The 17,851-nt window shown below is 37.7% G+C and overlaps 1 protein-coding gene across 1 annotated transcript in view; it reads right to left on the reverse strand.

The window, feature by feature from the left end:
• Positions 1–17,851, reverse strand: part of TM9SF3 (transmembrane 9 superfamily member 3) — a 75,102-nt gene that overhangs the window by 23,421 nt on the left and 33,830 nt on the right. The window contains exons 6-9 of the mRNA XM_043597121.1: positions 13,223–13,354; positions 11,263–11,429; positions 6,188–6,282; positions 2,756–2,886 (exon numbers count right to left, since the gene is read on the reverse strand). Coding sequence (XP_043453056.1) covers positions 2,756–2,886; positions 6,188–6,282; positions 11,263–11,429; positions 13,223–13,354 — 525 coding nt within the window. The remainder of the gene's footprint in view (positions 1–2,755; positions 2,887–6,187; positions 6,283–11,262; positions 11,430–13,222; positions 13,355–17,851) is intronic.

The raw sequence follows: 17,851 nt of genomic DNA on the forward strand, positions 1-17,851 counted from the left end.
ATATGATATGAGCTCAGATTATTATTACTACCCTCTACTTACATTTATCTTTATTAAGCCAGGAAGATTAACAATTGTTCAAAAAGTTTAATCTGACACGGATTTAATGGCTTTTATGTGTAATTAGGTATACCTGAGCAGAGAAGTTGGGGTCTGAAGACAAATTCTGCTCACTTTCAATCTTGGGCTAGTCCTGGTGACAACAGCAGTATTCTGACAAAATTCCAGATCCCAAGTTGGCAAAACCCTATTATGTGGGTGCTTCTATTAAAGCAGGCAAAAGCCTGAAATCACTTTCACCAAAGTTGGATTAAATCCTTAGCTATGAAGTATTTGAGAAAACAGAGAACTAGAGAAAGATCATTGAGAAAGGGCTCAATGTCCACGAGATCGAAGGAATGGGGGACAGAAACAGCTAAGGCCAGGGGAAGAGCATACAGGAGTATCTGAAGACTGATTTTCAAACAAGGGTGTCCAGTTAAGTAGGAGCACACAGTTTCTCAGAAACATATGGCTTGGGAGCCTTTCAGCCGAGAGGTCCATCTCCAGATGCTGGGAACCAGAGTCAGGTAAACGCTAGTGACTGGATTTAAAGCAAAACAGATTAAACTGGCTTAAGACGAAGCCATGAGTACTGAAATTACTTAAATTCCCAAGGATTCTAATGTGTACCTAGGGTTGAGAGCCATGGAGATTTTGAGACTGTATAACCACTTCCTTTGTAATATCAACAAATAACTAAAATACAAATTTCATTAGTTAAAATACTGAATGGACAGCTGGGTCAAACATTCACCTCAAGTTCTTAAATTTCATTTTCTAAACAAATTTTGATACTTTCTAAAGGAGAAAAAAAAAATGTTAGACTACACATCTGATTAAAACTTGAGGGCGATGAATGTCCTTCATTCCGAATTTGGAAATAACTGAAGAACAAGGTACTTCAGGTGCCTGCTCGGCATCAGCAGCCAGTCTTGCAAGTGCGAAGACCACTTTTATCAACCTGCTTCGGCTCAGTACAGAGGCTGAAACTGTATTCTAACAACTAGTAATCATTAAATTATCTAAAGGCAAATTACACTGAAAATTTAAAACCCTCTTTACAAGCGGTAAAATTTAAAATTTTAGTGAAGGAAAGCAACTTTAAAATATAATTTTCACCACATCAATTCAAAACTTTGAGGAAAATTATAGCAGAATCTGAATTTTAACTTTTAAAGCACTATGAAAATAATTAATTCAGCAGATGATCTTTAAGAGATAGTTGAAGCCCTATAGATACTTTCTAATGGCCTGTAACTATTATGAAGCAAATTCTTTTCTAGTTCTGAATGTAATTAATTATGTTACCCTTTCCCAACTATTATCACTCACTTTGGATTGCAAAAAAACAAAAACAAGAATGCCAATTTTGAAGCAATTTTCAAAAATATTTCCAACTAAAAAGTATCAAACATTTAGTAAAAATGTATAATGCAGGATCTTTGAGAAACCCAGATTATAAAACAACCAAAATCACCTGGAATTTTTATGAAACCATTTGACAGAAAACCAAAGATCAAAATTCAGAAAGAGATATGGGTCCAGTTACAGTTCTGCCAATATTTGTATGACCTTGACCACGTTACACAGCCTCTCTGAAAAGCAGCAACCATGGTGCACCTTGCATACATGTGCATAAGAGGGTGCACATGTCTGCACAAGCGTACATTAAAAATAAGTCGGGGCACCTGGGTGGCTCAGTTGGTTGAGTGTCCGACTTCAGGTCAGGTCATAATCTCACAGCTCATGAGTTCGAGCCCCACATCAGGCTCTGCGCTGACAGCTCAGAGCCTGGAGCCTGCTTTGGATTCTGTGTCTCCCTCTCTCTCTGCCCCTAACCTACTCTCATTTTGTCTCTCTCAAAAATAAATAAACATTAAATACATATATATATGTATATCTTTAAAAACAAAATAAAACAAAATATTGAAGTCTGCTCCAAAAAGGTAACAACAAGGGGCGCCTGGGTGGCTCAGTCGGTTAAGTATCTGACTTCAGCTCAGGTCATGATCTCACAGTTCGTGGGTTCGAGGCCTGCGTCGGGCTCTGTGCTGACAGCTCAGAGACTGGAGCCTGGTTCAGATTCTGTGTCTCCCTCTTTCTCTGTCCCTTCCCTGCTTGTACTCTGTCTCTCTCTCAAAAATAAATAAACATTTTTAAAAAAAGGTAACAACAAGAACAATTTGGAGGCTGTGGGTTACCTTTGTAAAGCACTGGTATATATCTGTGTTTTAGTTTTAATGTAGTTAAAAGATCCAAAATATTTCAAAGTCTGTGATTACAGGTAAGATATGAGATAGGGTTTTAATGTCTGTAGCAACATATCAGTATAAATGTTTTCAGTGTATACTGAAAAAAGAAAACGTATTATGGAGAAGCTTCACTTCCTACCACTACCAACGCACCCACTATCACCTTAAAACACCCTCATTTTTTCGTATGTCATTATTCTTCCTCTATAATATATTCTCTAGTTTCTCCCATCTCTGATAAAAAGTATAGTATTCTCTCATCACACTTAGAAGTCGGACTTTCACTTCACTGGTTCACAGAATCAAGAAAAAGTTTTCTTCACCTAACTTTCTGTGACTGGTCAGGGACTGGCTGCAAATGCCAAAATTCTTCTTACGAAGAGGTACTTCAGAGAGACAGCAGGCCTCATATTAGAATGCTTATACTTTTCCAGTTTAAAAGCAAGATTCAAGCAACTTACCATTGTTCCAAAAGGAATGGCTCTTGAAGCATGGTAATAAATGGCTATAAAATTGATGAAGAAGGCAGTGCCACACACCATAGCTGGGATAAGAAATGCCCCAATAAACATCTGCTTTATCCATCTCCTTCCTGAAAGAGAAAGGAAATAATGAAAATCGGAGGTGAGGGGCATATATTAATGTTCATAAGGCACCAAATTATTGTTTCTTTAGTGCCAAAACATTTATTTAAAATTCTCATGTAAACATCTTAAAATCTGACACTCTAATGATTGTTTCAGGACAACAGCTATTCAAGTATGTCTAATGCAAACAGCTTTTGAAGTGGATGCACCAGAAAAGAGCAATGGACTATATAGTCAAATGTCCTAATTTTCTGTCGTGATACTGCCACTGAACTGCTGTGAATTTTGGTAAGCCACTCAATCTTTCTGGGCTACAAGTCGGCCTATATAGGCGTTTTCCAAATAGGAATTCGGGAGCTTCTTGGAGGTGCCCATGAAGTCACTGATGAAAGAAGAGCCCCGAACCCTGTTTTAACCAGAACAAGTCCATTTTCAACAAATTTACACAATGGAGTTCATGTAAGCTTTCATTTGAAAAGAGGATTACACTGCTTAAAAAAAATTTTTTTTAAATCCTTAGTTTAAGTTACCCCAAATTAAATTACCCCTAGTTAAGTTGAACTTACCCCAAATTTACTTTTAGCTGTAATTATGATTATAAATATATATTTAAATTTGTTTCAAAAGGGAAAAACAAAAGAGTGTTTCATGAGCTCTCTCTCTCAGCAATTAGAACTACAGACTTTAAGTTTCACTATTTCTTTGTACCGCCAAAATTCTATACAGTGAACAACTGTTATTTAAACAGTCAAAGAAAGGAATGTTTAAACTATGTAATCAAAAATTTTAAATCGTGTGCATACTGATCAGGAGAACAAGGAGCGATCTTTCTAATACAGCAGAGTATACGAGCAGGCGCACTGCCAAGAAAGCACCTGCATACTGCTTAGGAACAAAACACAAAGATTTCATACTGGATCGATATTACAATTCAACTCCACAACCAAAAGCAATCGGGACCCAAACAGAAAGTGCTATAAGTGGGGCGCCTGGGTGGCTCAGTCGGTTAAGCACTGGACTTAGGCTCAGGTCATGATCTCACGTTTCGTGAGTTTTAAGCCCCACATCGGGCTCTGCGCTGATGGTGCAGAGCCTGCTTGGGATTGTCTCTCTCCCTGTCTCTCTGCCTGCCCCCCACTCAAGTGCGCGCGTGTGCGCGCTCTCTCTCTCTCTCTCTCTCTCTCTCGCGCGCGCGCGCTTTCTCAAAATAAATAAAAACTTAAAAAAAAAAAAAGTAAAGCGCTATAAGCAAAATAAGCAATACCCTAACTTCTGTTTTCTTCTATGTGAAGCTCCTTCAAACATCCATCTCATAGAATTACTATCCCAAATCTTGACATTCTTCCAGAAAAACTCCTTGATTTTCAAGTATCACCTCTATATACTCTATATTATTTCTTTCTCAGGTAAGTTTCAAGGGCCCCTCCTTTCCACACACAGACTCAACATTCAGCATTTTACCACAAAAACAACACAAAAAGGGTGGCCATTAATTAAAGTATTATTTTTCCTATTTAATTCTATCTCTTTCTCAGCACTATCTTTTCCTACACTTTCCATTACCTGCTCAGATTCAGAATGTATTAATAAATTCCATATTTAATTCTCTTACTCCCTTTCCTTCCAACAGTCACAAAAAATCCCACACACATTCCACTGGGTACAATCAGTAGCCCAGGCATCTACACTGTGCTTCCTGTTGGTCCCCTGCAACCTCGGAGATTCTGGTCAAGTTCCAGGCTACCCCTAGTTTCAAACTGGGTCTGGAGGATTATCCAGTACACTGAGGACAATATGCAGACCTTCGCTGTAGTGCAATGAAGTAAGTCTGAAAAATTCTCAACTCTCTGGGTTGACTTCTTACATTAACCTGGCTTTTAGGGATCGCTCAGACAAAATTATCAGTACACGATCAGACCTCCTCAAGGCACTGTCAATCAGAAAAAAACCTTTAGATTATACATGGTAACATCTGATACTCCTAGGTTTGAGTCTGAACTCTGCTTTCAAGAGTTAAGTGTTAATAAAGAAAAGTGTAGCTAGGTGTTCTTAACTTGCAATCAAACTAAAAGCAAATTTCTGTCCAAGAGTGAATAAATTTCCTGTTTTAAATAATGTTTCTGCTGTGGAGACTTTTCTGGAGGTCATAAAATGTAAATTTCTCAGCCTAACTAGTTTTCACATCAAATTCAAAGCTGAAGTTGACTCAGGCATCCTGATTTCCTTAGGATGGTAATCCTGTTATGATAAGACTTGTTTCCTGTAGCTAAAGGTATATAAGACATTGAACAGTTAACAAAAATAATTAGCAATCTATGATACTCCCTCAGGCAATCCAAAGAATTATTTACCCTGAAGGTACAAGTCACATTAAATCTAGTAGGACCAATAAAAAGAGTAATGGTAAACCAGGATATACTGGAGAAATTTTAAATGATCCTATACATGCTCAGAATGCCAATAATCTATCTATAAGGCTAGTCGACTAAAAAGCAGGATCCCTTAATGCTGACATTGTTTAAGATGAGCTGGGAAAATCACATGAGAAAGTCTCCATCCTTAGGAATATAATTTTAAGGTCTTTCAACAACCCTTCAGTCATAAACTGAAATACGCAAATCTACTTTCAGTACTTTTCTGGCCCCAATTACAGGGAAAACAAGAAAATGTGAAAACCCTTGAATGCTACCACAGAAAGAAACACCATGGAGCAGTACCTTTGCATCTTCCCTGTATCTCCCATCATTTCCAGGTCACAAAAGTAGAGAAGCGAGGGAGTATTTAAGATGAAGTGCTAATCTTAGCAAAAGATTTTGACAAAGAATAACAAAAATCTTAATGCAGGGTCCTTTGATAAATATTTGAGTCAATAGAAATAAACAGCTCTCTCCTAGTCTCCTTCCAGTCCAATACTTTATCCAAAAGCCAAAAAACATGCCTTTATCAGCTGTAACACTATATACTCTATGTGGAGGCCTCCCACGGAGGACATTTAGGGAGTAAGGCACCTCAAAGCAAAGTAATATCAATAACTTAAATATACTCTCTCCTACATGTTCCTCAGGGCTAGCTAACTTCACAGTGAACAATGGACATAATCTATTAATTATTCCTAATTTTCAGAAATAAAATGGAAGGATTCCATAAAAGCAAAGTAGATCCCATAGCCGGTTTGGTAGACATTATGTGAAATGGGAACACAAAGTATTTTACAATGGCTGTACTATCCATTTTAAATTCCAAATACCCCACAGTAGAATATTGGCATCTATAATTAAAAATACGAAGAGATCACTTCTAAGTTACCTCCTTGTCTGGCATATAAACTTCCTCCAAAATAACCATTCACTGGAGATGTAGCAGCATAGACAAATATGGCTGTACTGAGCATTGATCCCCTCCTGAAAAGGCGAAACAACATATATGGTAAGTTAAAACCAACAATTTAAAGAAAATATCATAAAGCCTATCACATTAAGGTCAGTGTAATTTCAAAGATAAATTTAACAGGAACACAAAAATATCATCCTGGACTATAAAGGATCTCAGAAGGTTGCTGAGTGAATGAATTTCTAGTTAAAACTGCACAGGCTAATACTAATTTTTTTCATCTGCAGTTAAATTTCATAATATATTCTAAACAAATATTTCACATTTCTTTGGCAAAAATGTTAGAAGCTGGCACTAAAATTGTTTTGCAACCCTGTGAACCAATCACATCATATGGATAAGGATATTCATCTGTTAAGAAAAATAATTAGAATATTCCTCTTTATAAATTGATTTAATTGCTTAAGATTTTTGCCCACTGGCAAATAAAATGGAAGTAATGTAACCTATATTAGTGTTATTACTTTAAATGGTATAACACTGAGACTTTTCTTAGTTTTCCTTATACTATTAAAAATTTTTTTTAAAAATCCATAGGTCCAGGGGCGCCTGGTGGCTCAGTCAGTTGAGTGTCCGACTTCGGCTCAGGTCATGATCTCACAGCTCGTGAGATTGAGCCCCACATCAGGCTCTGTGCTGAAAGCTCGGAGCCTGGAGACTGCTTCGGATTCTGCGTCTCCCCTCTCTCTACCCCTCCCCTGCTCACACTCTGTCTCTCTCTCTCTCCTTCAAAAATAAATAAACATTAAAAAAAAAATTTTTTTTAATCCATAGGTCCACAATCAACATTAACTCAGATCAACAATTTCTAATCTCTTCTTCCACTAATGGTATCTAGGAAATTCAGATCAACCCTCCTGTTGAATAAAGCTGAACAAAATATTTTAAATGCCTAATTGCAAAGAGAAATATTAAAATGATAAATGACAGTATCATTTGTCATAATATAGAAATGTGCTTAGGGCACCTCCTGGGTGGCTCAGGAGGTTAAGGGCCTGACTCTTGACTTCACCTCGGGTCATGATCTCGCGGGTTCATAAGATCGAGCCCGCACTGGGCTGCAGTTATAGCACGGAGCTTGCTTGGGATCTCTCTGCTTCTCCCCTACTCACACATGTGCATGTACACACACTCACTTCCTCTCTCTCAAAATAAATTAACTTCAAAAAGAATGTACTTAAACTACTAACAATAAAGACTCTTTTTGAAACTTAGCATAACTAGGAAGGTAAAATAAAGTCTGTAGATAGAGCATATAACCTTGTCAATTTGAGCTAAAGAATATTCTTTTAAAGAGAATTTACAAGAATACCACACGAATGTGTGTACTGGGATGATGTACAATTTTCATAAACTAACCACCTTCTCGGTAGTAATTATTATATTTCACTGTCCACCTATATAGAATACAAAAAGATCATAAAGTCTTGAAGTATGTAGTGCTCCTCTGCCCAAACACCAATGCTGAATTTCTCAAAGTGGATGCACAGTAGTTAAAACACTACAGTATTCAATTTCCATCAATACATAGCTAGATACAAATGTGGTAGTAATATAAGAATATGTCATTCCCATGTTTAAAAGACTGTGGGTCAGGGTGCCTGGGTGGCTCAGTCAGTTAAGCATCTGACTTCGGCTCAGGTCATGATCTCTCGGTCTGTGGGTTTGAGCCCCACGTCGGGCTTTGCGCTGACAGCTCAGAGCCTGAAGCCTGCTTCCAATTCTGTGTCTCCCTCTCTCTCTGTTCCTCCCCTGCTTGTGCTGTCTCTCAAAAGTAAATAAATTTTTAAAAACATTAAAAATATTGTTTTCTTTAAAAAAGATCATAGGTCTCTGGGCACTTGGCTGGCTCACGACTCTGGATCTCAAGGTTATGAGTTCAAGACCCATGTTGGGTGTAGAGCTTACTTAAAAAAAAAAAAAAGTAAACAATCGTGGGTCTCAAAGTTTTTAAAATCAAAATTTGTTTTTTCAACAACTCAAACACTCTAAGTACTTTTTCCTTTCAGATTATCATTAAAAAATCTGGCCCATTCTCTGTTTGTAACTAGGTATGTGAAGGTTGACAAAGGCCTAGCAATACTGAAAACCAAAAGGCTGCTTTGGTCTAAGACCAGTCTATTACCAGTCAGAAGTTCTTAATGTTAGCAGAGAGGGTTCAAAAGTATTGCTCATGTGATGGAGGGTCCAAAATGCCTACGAGGGATTTAAGCTTGCAATCCCCAGAGACACTGCACTAAGTGAAGTGTAAGTATCAGTCATGGTTTTAAAAATCAGACAGACCCTTCATCTCTTCGTTCATAAATATTCTATGGGCATTCTCCACCCAAAATACACCGTTTTCATCTACACTGTAAAATATGCTGAGGGAGAGAATTGTCCTCTTTGTTCATCTCTCCAAGACTGGAGGGGGGAAACATCTAAGGAGCTTACACTTGTCAACTCACCACTCTCCACCCAAAGTTATAGAGCAGCTGTATTTTTCCAGACTTTTCCACAGGTTCTCAAACACTATGCCTTCTCAGGAGTTATATCACACTCATAGGCATCCACATTGATACTGATCCTCTATCTACCTAAATAGTTTTTCTTCTCTGATTGCTGTGGTCATCACCAACACAAAATAATTTTCACATGTTACATTATCTGCCTTTCATCTTTTAGAATCATTCCTACTCTGAAGTGATTCTTACAAATTTCATGTGCAAGGTTTTTCATTTTCTCACCACTTTATGCTTATTATAATCTCTATTTTCATTTCCATAGCACAGCAAATTAAGAGACAAGTTGTGGCAAAAGACATATCCTTATCCATATGTAGGTTCAAATCCCAGCTTATGAACATCCCTAACAATCGTTATGATCTCAGCCATGTTACTTAACCTCTCTGAACTTTACTTTTCTAATCTGTCGAATAGAGAATACCCCTTCAAAGGATGGATGTGAAAAGTAAAAAAGCACCTAAAGTATCAAGCACCTAATGGGACACCAATGTTAGTCACTTCGATATCAAAATAATACCACTTTAATACGAATTCTATAAAAAAAAAACGAATCATATAATTAAGTATGTTCACTTCAAATTAGCACAATACAGGAAAAACATTAATAATGAAGAACAATGCATGACGTGCCTGCTAAGAAAGTTTCTTATTTCTAAAGTTGAAGGTCTATAAACAAAGAGTTTCTGCAGTAAAATGAATTGCCAAAATTGTAACCCTGACATCTGAGAAGGAACAACGCAAAAACTTGAATTCTAGGAGAGGTTACCCACTCGAGACTGACTGTGCAGTGTCAATTCAGTCAGTGGGGATGAATTTAACCCAGTATTTGATGTAAAGCATGCCTTCTTGGCATTTTTGAAATGCTTTTCTTGTATTTGGGGTTTAGTTCATCTGAAATACATTATATCCTAAAATATGAACTACAAGTCAGAACATTTAAGTTTAGGTTTTGAACAATTATTTTAAAGCTTATATGGTAAACAAATTGCAAAGGTTATATATTAAAGAAATATAACAGAAACTACAGAGAAACCACCTTGTTGATCAATATATTCACTTGAGTTTAACACGCATTGAGTACCTTCCACACATTTAAGTAGGTACTTTGAGAATTCAAAGATAAATGAATGAAGATCCAGTCCTTGCTCTCAAGGAGCTTAAGGTCTAGAGGAAGAAACAGTAATTTAGTATTATTATTTAACATAAAACTAAAGAGCCATTCTTTCAGCAACAATTTATTGCTTGTCCACCAAATGCCAGGCATATATAAGAAAGAATGCATTATGTGGGGCACCTGGGTGGCTCAGTCGGTTGAGTGATCGACTTCTGCTCAGGTCACGATCTCACGGTTTGTGAGTTTGAGCCCCGCACCGGGTTCTGTGCTGACAGCTGAGAGCCTGGAGCCTGCTTCTGATTCTGTGTGTCCCTCTCTCTCTGCCCCTCCCCCACTCATGCTCTGTCTCTGTCTCAGAAATAAACATTAAAAAAATTAAAAAAAAAAAAAAAAAAAAGAATGCATTATGAACTGAAATAGAGATAAAAGATCTAACTGGAAACAAGTGTCATTCTGATAGAGAACTTCATGGAACAACGTCTGAAATTCCTACATTTATAATCCCTAGGACCCAGGCTCAAAGTATGTCTGCTTCACTCGTGGCTTTCTGAGCATAGGTTATAGGACCACTCAATAGGGATGTGAGATCTGTGTTAATTTTCTAATAATCCAAAGACCTCAAATCAAGAATTTCTTTTTTAAAATTTTTTTTTCAATATTTATTTATTTTTGAGAGACACAGAGACAGAGTGTGAGCAGGGGAGGGGCAGAGAGAGAGGGGGACACAGAATCTAAAGCATCAAATCAAGAATTTCCTGCAACCAATTTTGTCCTCAAAGAAAAAAATGTACCAAAAACCATGTACAGGTAAGACAGATACGCAATTATTTTTCTAACTTCATGTGCCTTTTCCACTGCTCTTTTTACTATTATTTATTATTTAATAGTTATATATTAAAATTAATAAATTGAATAAACATTAAATATTTATTAAAGATTATTTATTATTTTTCTTCTGTTCTGTAGACAGTGTCCCAATTTGGAAGGTAAATACGAAGTACTAATTCAGAAACTGTAAAATTCTTGTGCTTTTTACAAAGATCTAATTGGATCTTCGGCTTTCAAAAAAAAGCCTATTCATTTTGCTAAACACCACTGGCTTATAAGTAACTCTGGTCATACCTCTAAATGGAACACAACGTTTATAACCAATGAAAATGTTCAATAAGGTTAGTATGTTTTAGCATGTCACAGAAAAACATACTTATAGCTGAATATTATTATTCATTATTTATCTGCAGTAAGAACATTTATGCTATATTAAATTCTAAGATAATGGAAATAAGCAAATATTTAATTATAATTGACTTAAAATGGTCCAATGATTAACACTATTCAAGAACAAAAAAATAAAATTAAACACATGTACTTACTCTGTATATAAATCTTCTATCATTGCAACAATAATAACAATAAGAGACACGGCAAATATCTGACATCCAGAACCAATGAGAGAAGAAAAGATCAGTGGGTGACTTGATGGCCTAAATACGTCTCCATGCACCTGCTTCCATCCATACTCATCTCCTAGGTCTCTATCCTATATACACACATATGGAGAGAGAAAAGAAAAGCATTTGGAATAAAATTAAAATACATAAAGTAGGTGAAAAATTACAATTCCAGTTTTAAGTTCCCTCCTTCCAAACTTACAGCTATTTAAAGGGATTCAAAGTACCGAGAAAAGACATTTCAAATTTAACATAATCACTGCAAGGGCTCCTGGTGACTCAGTCAGTTAAGCATCTGACTCTTGATTTCAGCTCAGGTCACGATCTCATGGTTCAAGAGATCTAGCACAGAGCCTGCTTGGGATTCTGTCTCTCCCTCTCTCTCTGCCCCTCCCCTACTTGAGCTCTCCCTCTCTCTCTTTCAAAATAAATAAACTTTAAAAAATAAAATAATCACTGCCTTAATAACTTATAATGTTAAAATATTATGGCATTTACTGAGGTTCAGGAAGGTGGCTCCCAGTTGTGTTCAGAGAATATCAAAAAATGGAAAAGAAAAGGTCTAGGAGCAAACACAAATGGTCAAAATGGGAGAAGAGCACACCGGCTCTCTGAACATTCTTATTCTTGTCATTTATATCATGCCTGTGGCTCATACATAATGAGGGGCCAGGTGGAGAATCAAACAGAAAACAAAGATTGAAACCAGTACTTAGATGCCCTAACAATGCAGAAATGTCTTTTATAGCCTGGAATCTAAGAAAATATATGAGGAAATATCAGTTAAATATTATCTGTTAAATATTAGTTAACTGCCTACAGCACTTTTGAAAAAGGATTCAATTTTTCCTTTTTTTTTTTTTTTTTAATTTTTTTTTCAACGTTTTTATTTATTTTTGGGACAGAGAGAGACAGAGCATGAACGGGGGAGGGGCAGAGAGAGAGGGAGACACAGAATCGGAAACAGGCTCCAGGCTCCGAGCCATCAGCCCAGAGCCCGACGCGGAGCTCGAACTCACGGACCGCGAGATCGTGACCTGGCTGAAGTCGGACGCTTAACCGACTGCGCCACCCAGGCGCCCCCAATTTTTCCTTTTCAACCTGAGTAAAGAAGTATCTAAAACATTATTTCTTAAATATCAGTCCCTTAAGATAATCTGGCTTTTTGCCTGGGGGTGATCCTGGTCAGACATATCTAAAAAGCACCAAATACATAATACACATTAACATATTAATTCAGTTTTAACCTGTTTAACTCTTTTCCAAACTTATTTAATGATGGAATGTATCTACATAGCACAGCCATTAATATTTTACAGAACACACTTTTGCTCATTTACAACATTGTATATAATATAGTAAAAGAATTTAGAAAGTGAACCTGCCCTCTGAACCCACTAAACCAAATGTAAATGAATCCTTTCGCCCACTCCCTGAATTTAATGCAGTATTTAACAGTATTAGAGAGATGTCAATACAGGTCTACAACTTCATAGCTACAATTCTGAAATCAAAAGCTCTGAAAACTGGAAGTCTGCTTCAGAGTTGGACACATTCTTATTTGGTGGCAAAACCTGGTGCCACCAGGTGCCACCATTCTTATTTGGTGGCAAAAACAGTGAAGAGGTTATTTGTACTGTATACTTATCTCACTTAAGGTGAACATTCAATGTTTTTCTGGAAAAAAAATTAATATATTTGATTATGGGGCACGTAATCAGAATATGTAAAAACAATATATTTGATTAGAGATCCCTCAGGAACTTTTACACCTTTCTAAAACCTGAAAATTCTGAATTCTGACACTCATGTGACTTACATGCCAACATTCAAAATAAGAGTTAAATCGTTTTTATAAATAAATGTAAAAACGTTTGCTCACCATATCATCCATTTCTTCTTCTTTACTGTACCTGGCATAATCTTTTCTTAGAGTTCTCATTAAAATCATTGAAACTAAGCCCACCAAGAAGATAACCATCATGAAAGAGTTGAAAATTGAGAACCAATGAATCTAAAATAACAGAAAATAACACATTACTGACATGAATTATTAATCACAAAATTCATAGGCTACATGATGACAACAGCATGTTAGTGCAAAAAAAAAAAAAATCTTTTAAAACTTTTACATAAAAATCCAAACTTGAGACTCACTGGGGATGAGTATTCACTATGCAAAGAGATTGGGTTTCTTTACAGTAAACTTCAGGTGCATTAAAAACATGATATTATATACAGATTTTCACAATCAATTTTACTGTACGAAGTACAATCTGACCACACAGCATATGCTAGTTAGCATTACACAGAAAGAACACAGACTTTGGAGTCAAACAGGCCTCGGTTTTAACCCAGATTCTGCCGATTTTCTAGCTATGTGACCCCGGTTCTCTATATCAAAAAGGAAGCCAATAATACTATCTTGATTTGTATGGTTTAACAACATGTATAAGAAGTATGATACCATGTCTGGCACAGAGCAGCAAATATTCAAAAAATGTTAGTTCCCTTCCCTCTAACTGAGCAACAATGTGAAAACCTCCTTAGGACACCAAGACTGAACCATCACAGTTGGCTGCCCTGGATTTAGTCCGCCTTCCTGAATGTATGCTTCACTTGCTCCCAGTTCATCTTCTCCACCCCATCACCTTATCCACTCCCTTGTAACTCTGCTACCCACGGGAGAGAGAACAACGAGATACCCCGTTGTGTCCCGATGTTCCCAAGACTCTTGACTTTTATTTCACCCACACATCTGTCACAGATTTATGTCCACACTCTGCTTTATAATCACAAGGCACCACTGTATCTCTGAGTGCATCTCAGAACTCGAAGCATCTGACTTCAAATTCCTTTATATTTTAATTCCCGTAAGTTCCTTAAGGATGGCTTCAAAATTTCACCTCCCTCACCAAGGCCCCCATTTCCTTTATTTTTCTGCATTTATCTTCCTAGCCTTTCACTCCTTCCATCAATTTCCTAGATGTTGCCTCCTCTTAAGTCAAGCCTTCCCCTAAGCTTTACACCTCTTTCATTCCTTGAGGTGTTTTTGAGATGCTTTGTGCTCTCTTCTTGCACCCCTAAATTTGCACCTTTCTCCACCATCAGCAATCTCCAAAAGTCCCTATCTATAATGCTATCTACTCCCTGGTGTGGTTATATGGCTCGAACAAGGTAATAAATGTAAAGCATATACCTTAGTGCCTAGCTCATAGTAAAACAATGAAAAAATTGACAAGCTGCTATTTCTATTAATATCTTTTAAAGTGCTTGTTTGATCTTCTGTCCCCTCATTCTTCCCATCTTCTTCTTACCTCCCTCCTTTCAATGCCAATACTTTTCAAATGAGACGACACATACTACTTCTCCCCTCCCACCCGGCCTCCCCCAAATGATAGAATCTCACCATGTCCCACGAAATGTCTCTTACAGGCCTGCAATGAACTTTTAAACCGATTCAGCAGTCAATGAGCTGTCCACTCTCCCTGCCACATCGGACCTCTACTGCCAGTGCACCATCCTCCCTGACTGACTGCCCCTTCTCCTCTTTCATCTTCGGTGCGTGCTCCTCCCACCTTATGAACGTTTCCAGAAGCTCCAGTCTTGGTACTCTGCTGTGACTTCTTCAGACTCTCAGAACCTATAACTGGTGTTCCAATGATGATGGTAACACCCTCACCCTCAACCCCCACCGGGACCCAAATTTCTAGCCTTCTTCCTCATTCATGTTTCGCACTTGTACTAAACATCATCGTTTTTAGTTCAATGTCTTTCTGGAATTTCAGACTTAGACTGCCCTAAAGTAAACTCATAATCTTCTGCCTCACATATAACTTGCTTCTGATTTCTAACTGCTGCTAATGGTACTAACACTTGGCTTTGAAAGTTTAGAATTATCTCTGCCTCTTCCTTCTCCTTAATCCTTCCTAATAATTAGTAAGCTTTTGTTTTCCTTTGATATGTCTCTTGTATATCTATCCCTTCCTCTCCATTCCCATCCCATTACCTCACACCTGGAGGTAGCCCTAATGGTTTCCTAATTAGTCTTCTTTAATCATGGTCTCTGCCCTTCCTTCCAATCTATCCAAAAAAAGTTACCCGATCTTTCTGAAACATCATTTTCATATACCACTTCTCTATTTTAAAACTGATGGTGACGGGGCGCCTGGGTGGCTCAGTCGGCTAAGCGTCTGACTTTGGCTCAGGTCATGATCTCCCAGCTCATGAGTTCGAGCCCCGCGTCGGGCTCCGGGCTGACAGCTCGGAGCCTGGAGCCTGCTTCAAATTCTATGTCTCTCTCTCTCTCTGCTCCTCCCCTGCTCATGCTCGGTCTCTCTCTCCCTCAAAAATAAATAAAAAAAAAACATTAAAAAAAATTTTTTTTTAAAAAACTGATGGTGACATTCCCTATTTTCTCACATATCAAATCTAAACTATTTTCCCTAATATTCTGTACCCCTTGTAATATGGCTCCCTCACCTTCTCTAGCCAACCTCTCACTCCACTGCATCCTACATTCCATATCAGGCCTATCCTTCTTCAGCGACCCACAAGTACAGCACACTCGTGTCCACCTGTATCCTTCTCATAATTTCTTCTCACATAGGATCTACTTCTATCCACTTCTGTAAATTCTATCTACTGTTTAAAGCCCAACTCAAAAACCCTCCCTTCTATAAAACTTCTCATCTACATATCCCATTAGTTATAGATGTACTCCTGCTCTAAACTCCTACAGGTACATACACAGAATATTTAACATGAAGGATGTACTGTCTTGTACTTAGGACAGATTTTAACTTGGGCCAGTATGCTGAGTATGCGCACTAGGGTGAAGGGCAGCCTTGGCTCTGTTCCCCACCCTGACACTTCAGGCAAGTGACAAACTCTGTGGCTCTCCCTGAAGAACAGGAAATGGTCAATTGCCTCTGCCTCTTCATAAAATCATTTTTTCCTCCATTTAATAATTTATTTATTGAATACCTACTAAAATTATAAAGGAAATAATGAATGTATTGTTTTGAAATATGTGCAATAAAGGATTACATAAGATTTAACATAAAAGTATCATTCAAGATTTTTCAAAGGAGTCTGCAATTATAGGTTTCTCCAAAGATTTGATTTTGTTCCACCCTGAGAAATTAATGACCCAGAAAAGGACAAGAGAGAAAAATGATACAGATGTTTCATATCTTCTTTCAGTCAATTTACCAAATTTTTCAAAAGAAAAGAAGTTTTATATAGTTACTATTTAGTAGTAAGAAAAATACACCTAAAATGCAAAACTTTCAACAAAGCTCCCTGCTATTTTCTTATCTAAGATACAAATTTTAAACCAATACCTATTAAAATGTACTATCAGCCTGACATTTTATAATATTCTGATTCCAAAAACTACAAAATACTATTACGATTTTGAAATTATTGTAGCAAGAGAAATATTTCTTAAAAATAATAAAGAAACTAGGGGCACCTGGGTGGCCCAGTCGGTTAAGCATCTGACTCATGATCAGATCAGGTCATGATCCGATTGGCTCAGATCATGATCTCACGGTTTCATGGGTTTGGGCCCTGCGTTGGGCTCTGTGCTGACAGCGTGGAGCCTGCTTGGGATTCTCTCTGCCCCTCCCTAACTTGTGCTCTCACTTTCTCTCAAAATAAATAAGCATTAATAAATTAAAAAAAAAAAAACAAAACTAATAAGGAAACCAGATGTCGCAAAGGGGTTACTATGAACGGCTGACTCCAGCACCTCTTAGCGTTGCTAACCCTAAAGCAGCACCCCAGGTTTGCCATAAACTTTATAACACTGGAGAGAAAGAACTAACTGTACCCCAGTACTACCACTTATTAAGCACCTGCTATGTGTCAAACACTGAACTAGGTGCTTTATATGCACTATCAAATGGACTATCACAACTCTGCACACTATGACGATCCTTGCTTCATTATTAAGGAGACAGAGCTGAGGAACTGAGTAATGTGACCACAGTTATAGTGGGTGGCAGAGACAGAATGTGTATCCAGCTCGAGCTCTTAAGCCTGTGCTTGTAGTCACTGTCCTGGAAACAATCCCTGCTCTTACACAGTAGATCCTACCCCTCCCGCCTACTGAAGGAACATACTGCAGTAACTCTCCTCCCTCTTTGCTGCGCTGTTAGCTTTGCACTCACTGCTGAACACTTCCACGCATGTTTCTCTTTATCTCAAAAGAAAATCTCCAGACTCTATCCTTCCTACTACTACACCATTTCTTTGCTCCCTTTAGCTGCCAAACTTACAGTCTCCAAAACCTCTCCTCCATGCTCTCTTATACCAGCTCTGTTCAGATTTTGTCCCACTCCTATACCAAAACCGCTCTTTGTCAAGTTCACTGATGACTCCAAATGAATTCAACAGTCACTTTCACCTTACCTGACCCAGCAGCAACAATCCAGAACCAATCTCTCTATCCTCCATGATACACTTTCTTCATGTGGCTTCCAGAACACCACACAAGCTTTTTTTT

This window comes from Prionailurus bengalensis, chromosome D2 (genome assembly GCF_016509475.1).
Source record: "Prionailurus bengalensis isolate Pbe53 chromosome D2, Fcat_Pben_1.1_paternal_pri, whole genome shotgun sequence".
NCBI lineage: Eukaryota > Metazoa > Chordata > Mammalia > Carnivora > Felidae > Prionailurus > Prionailurus bengalensis.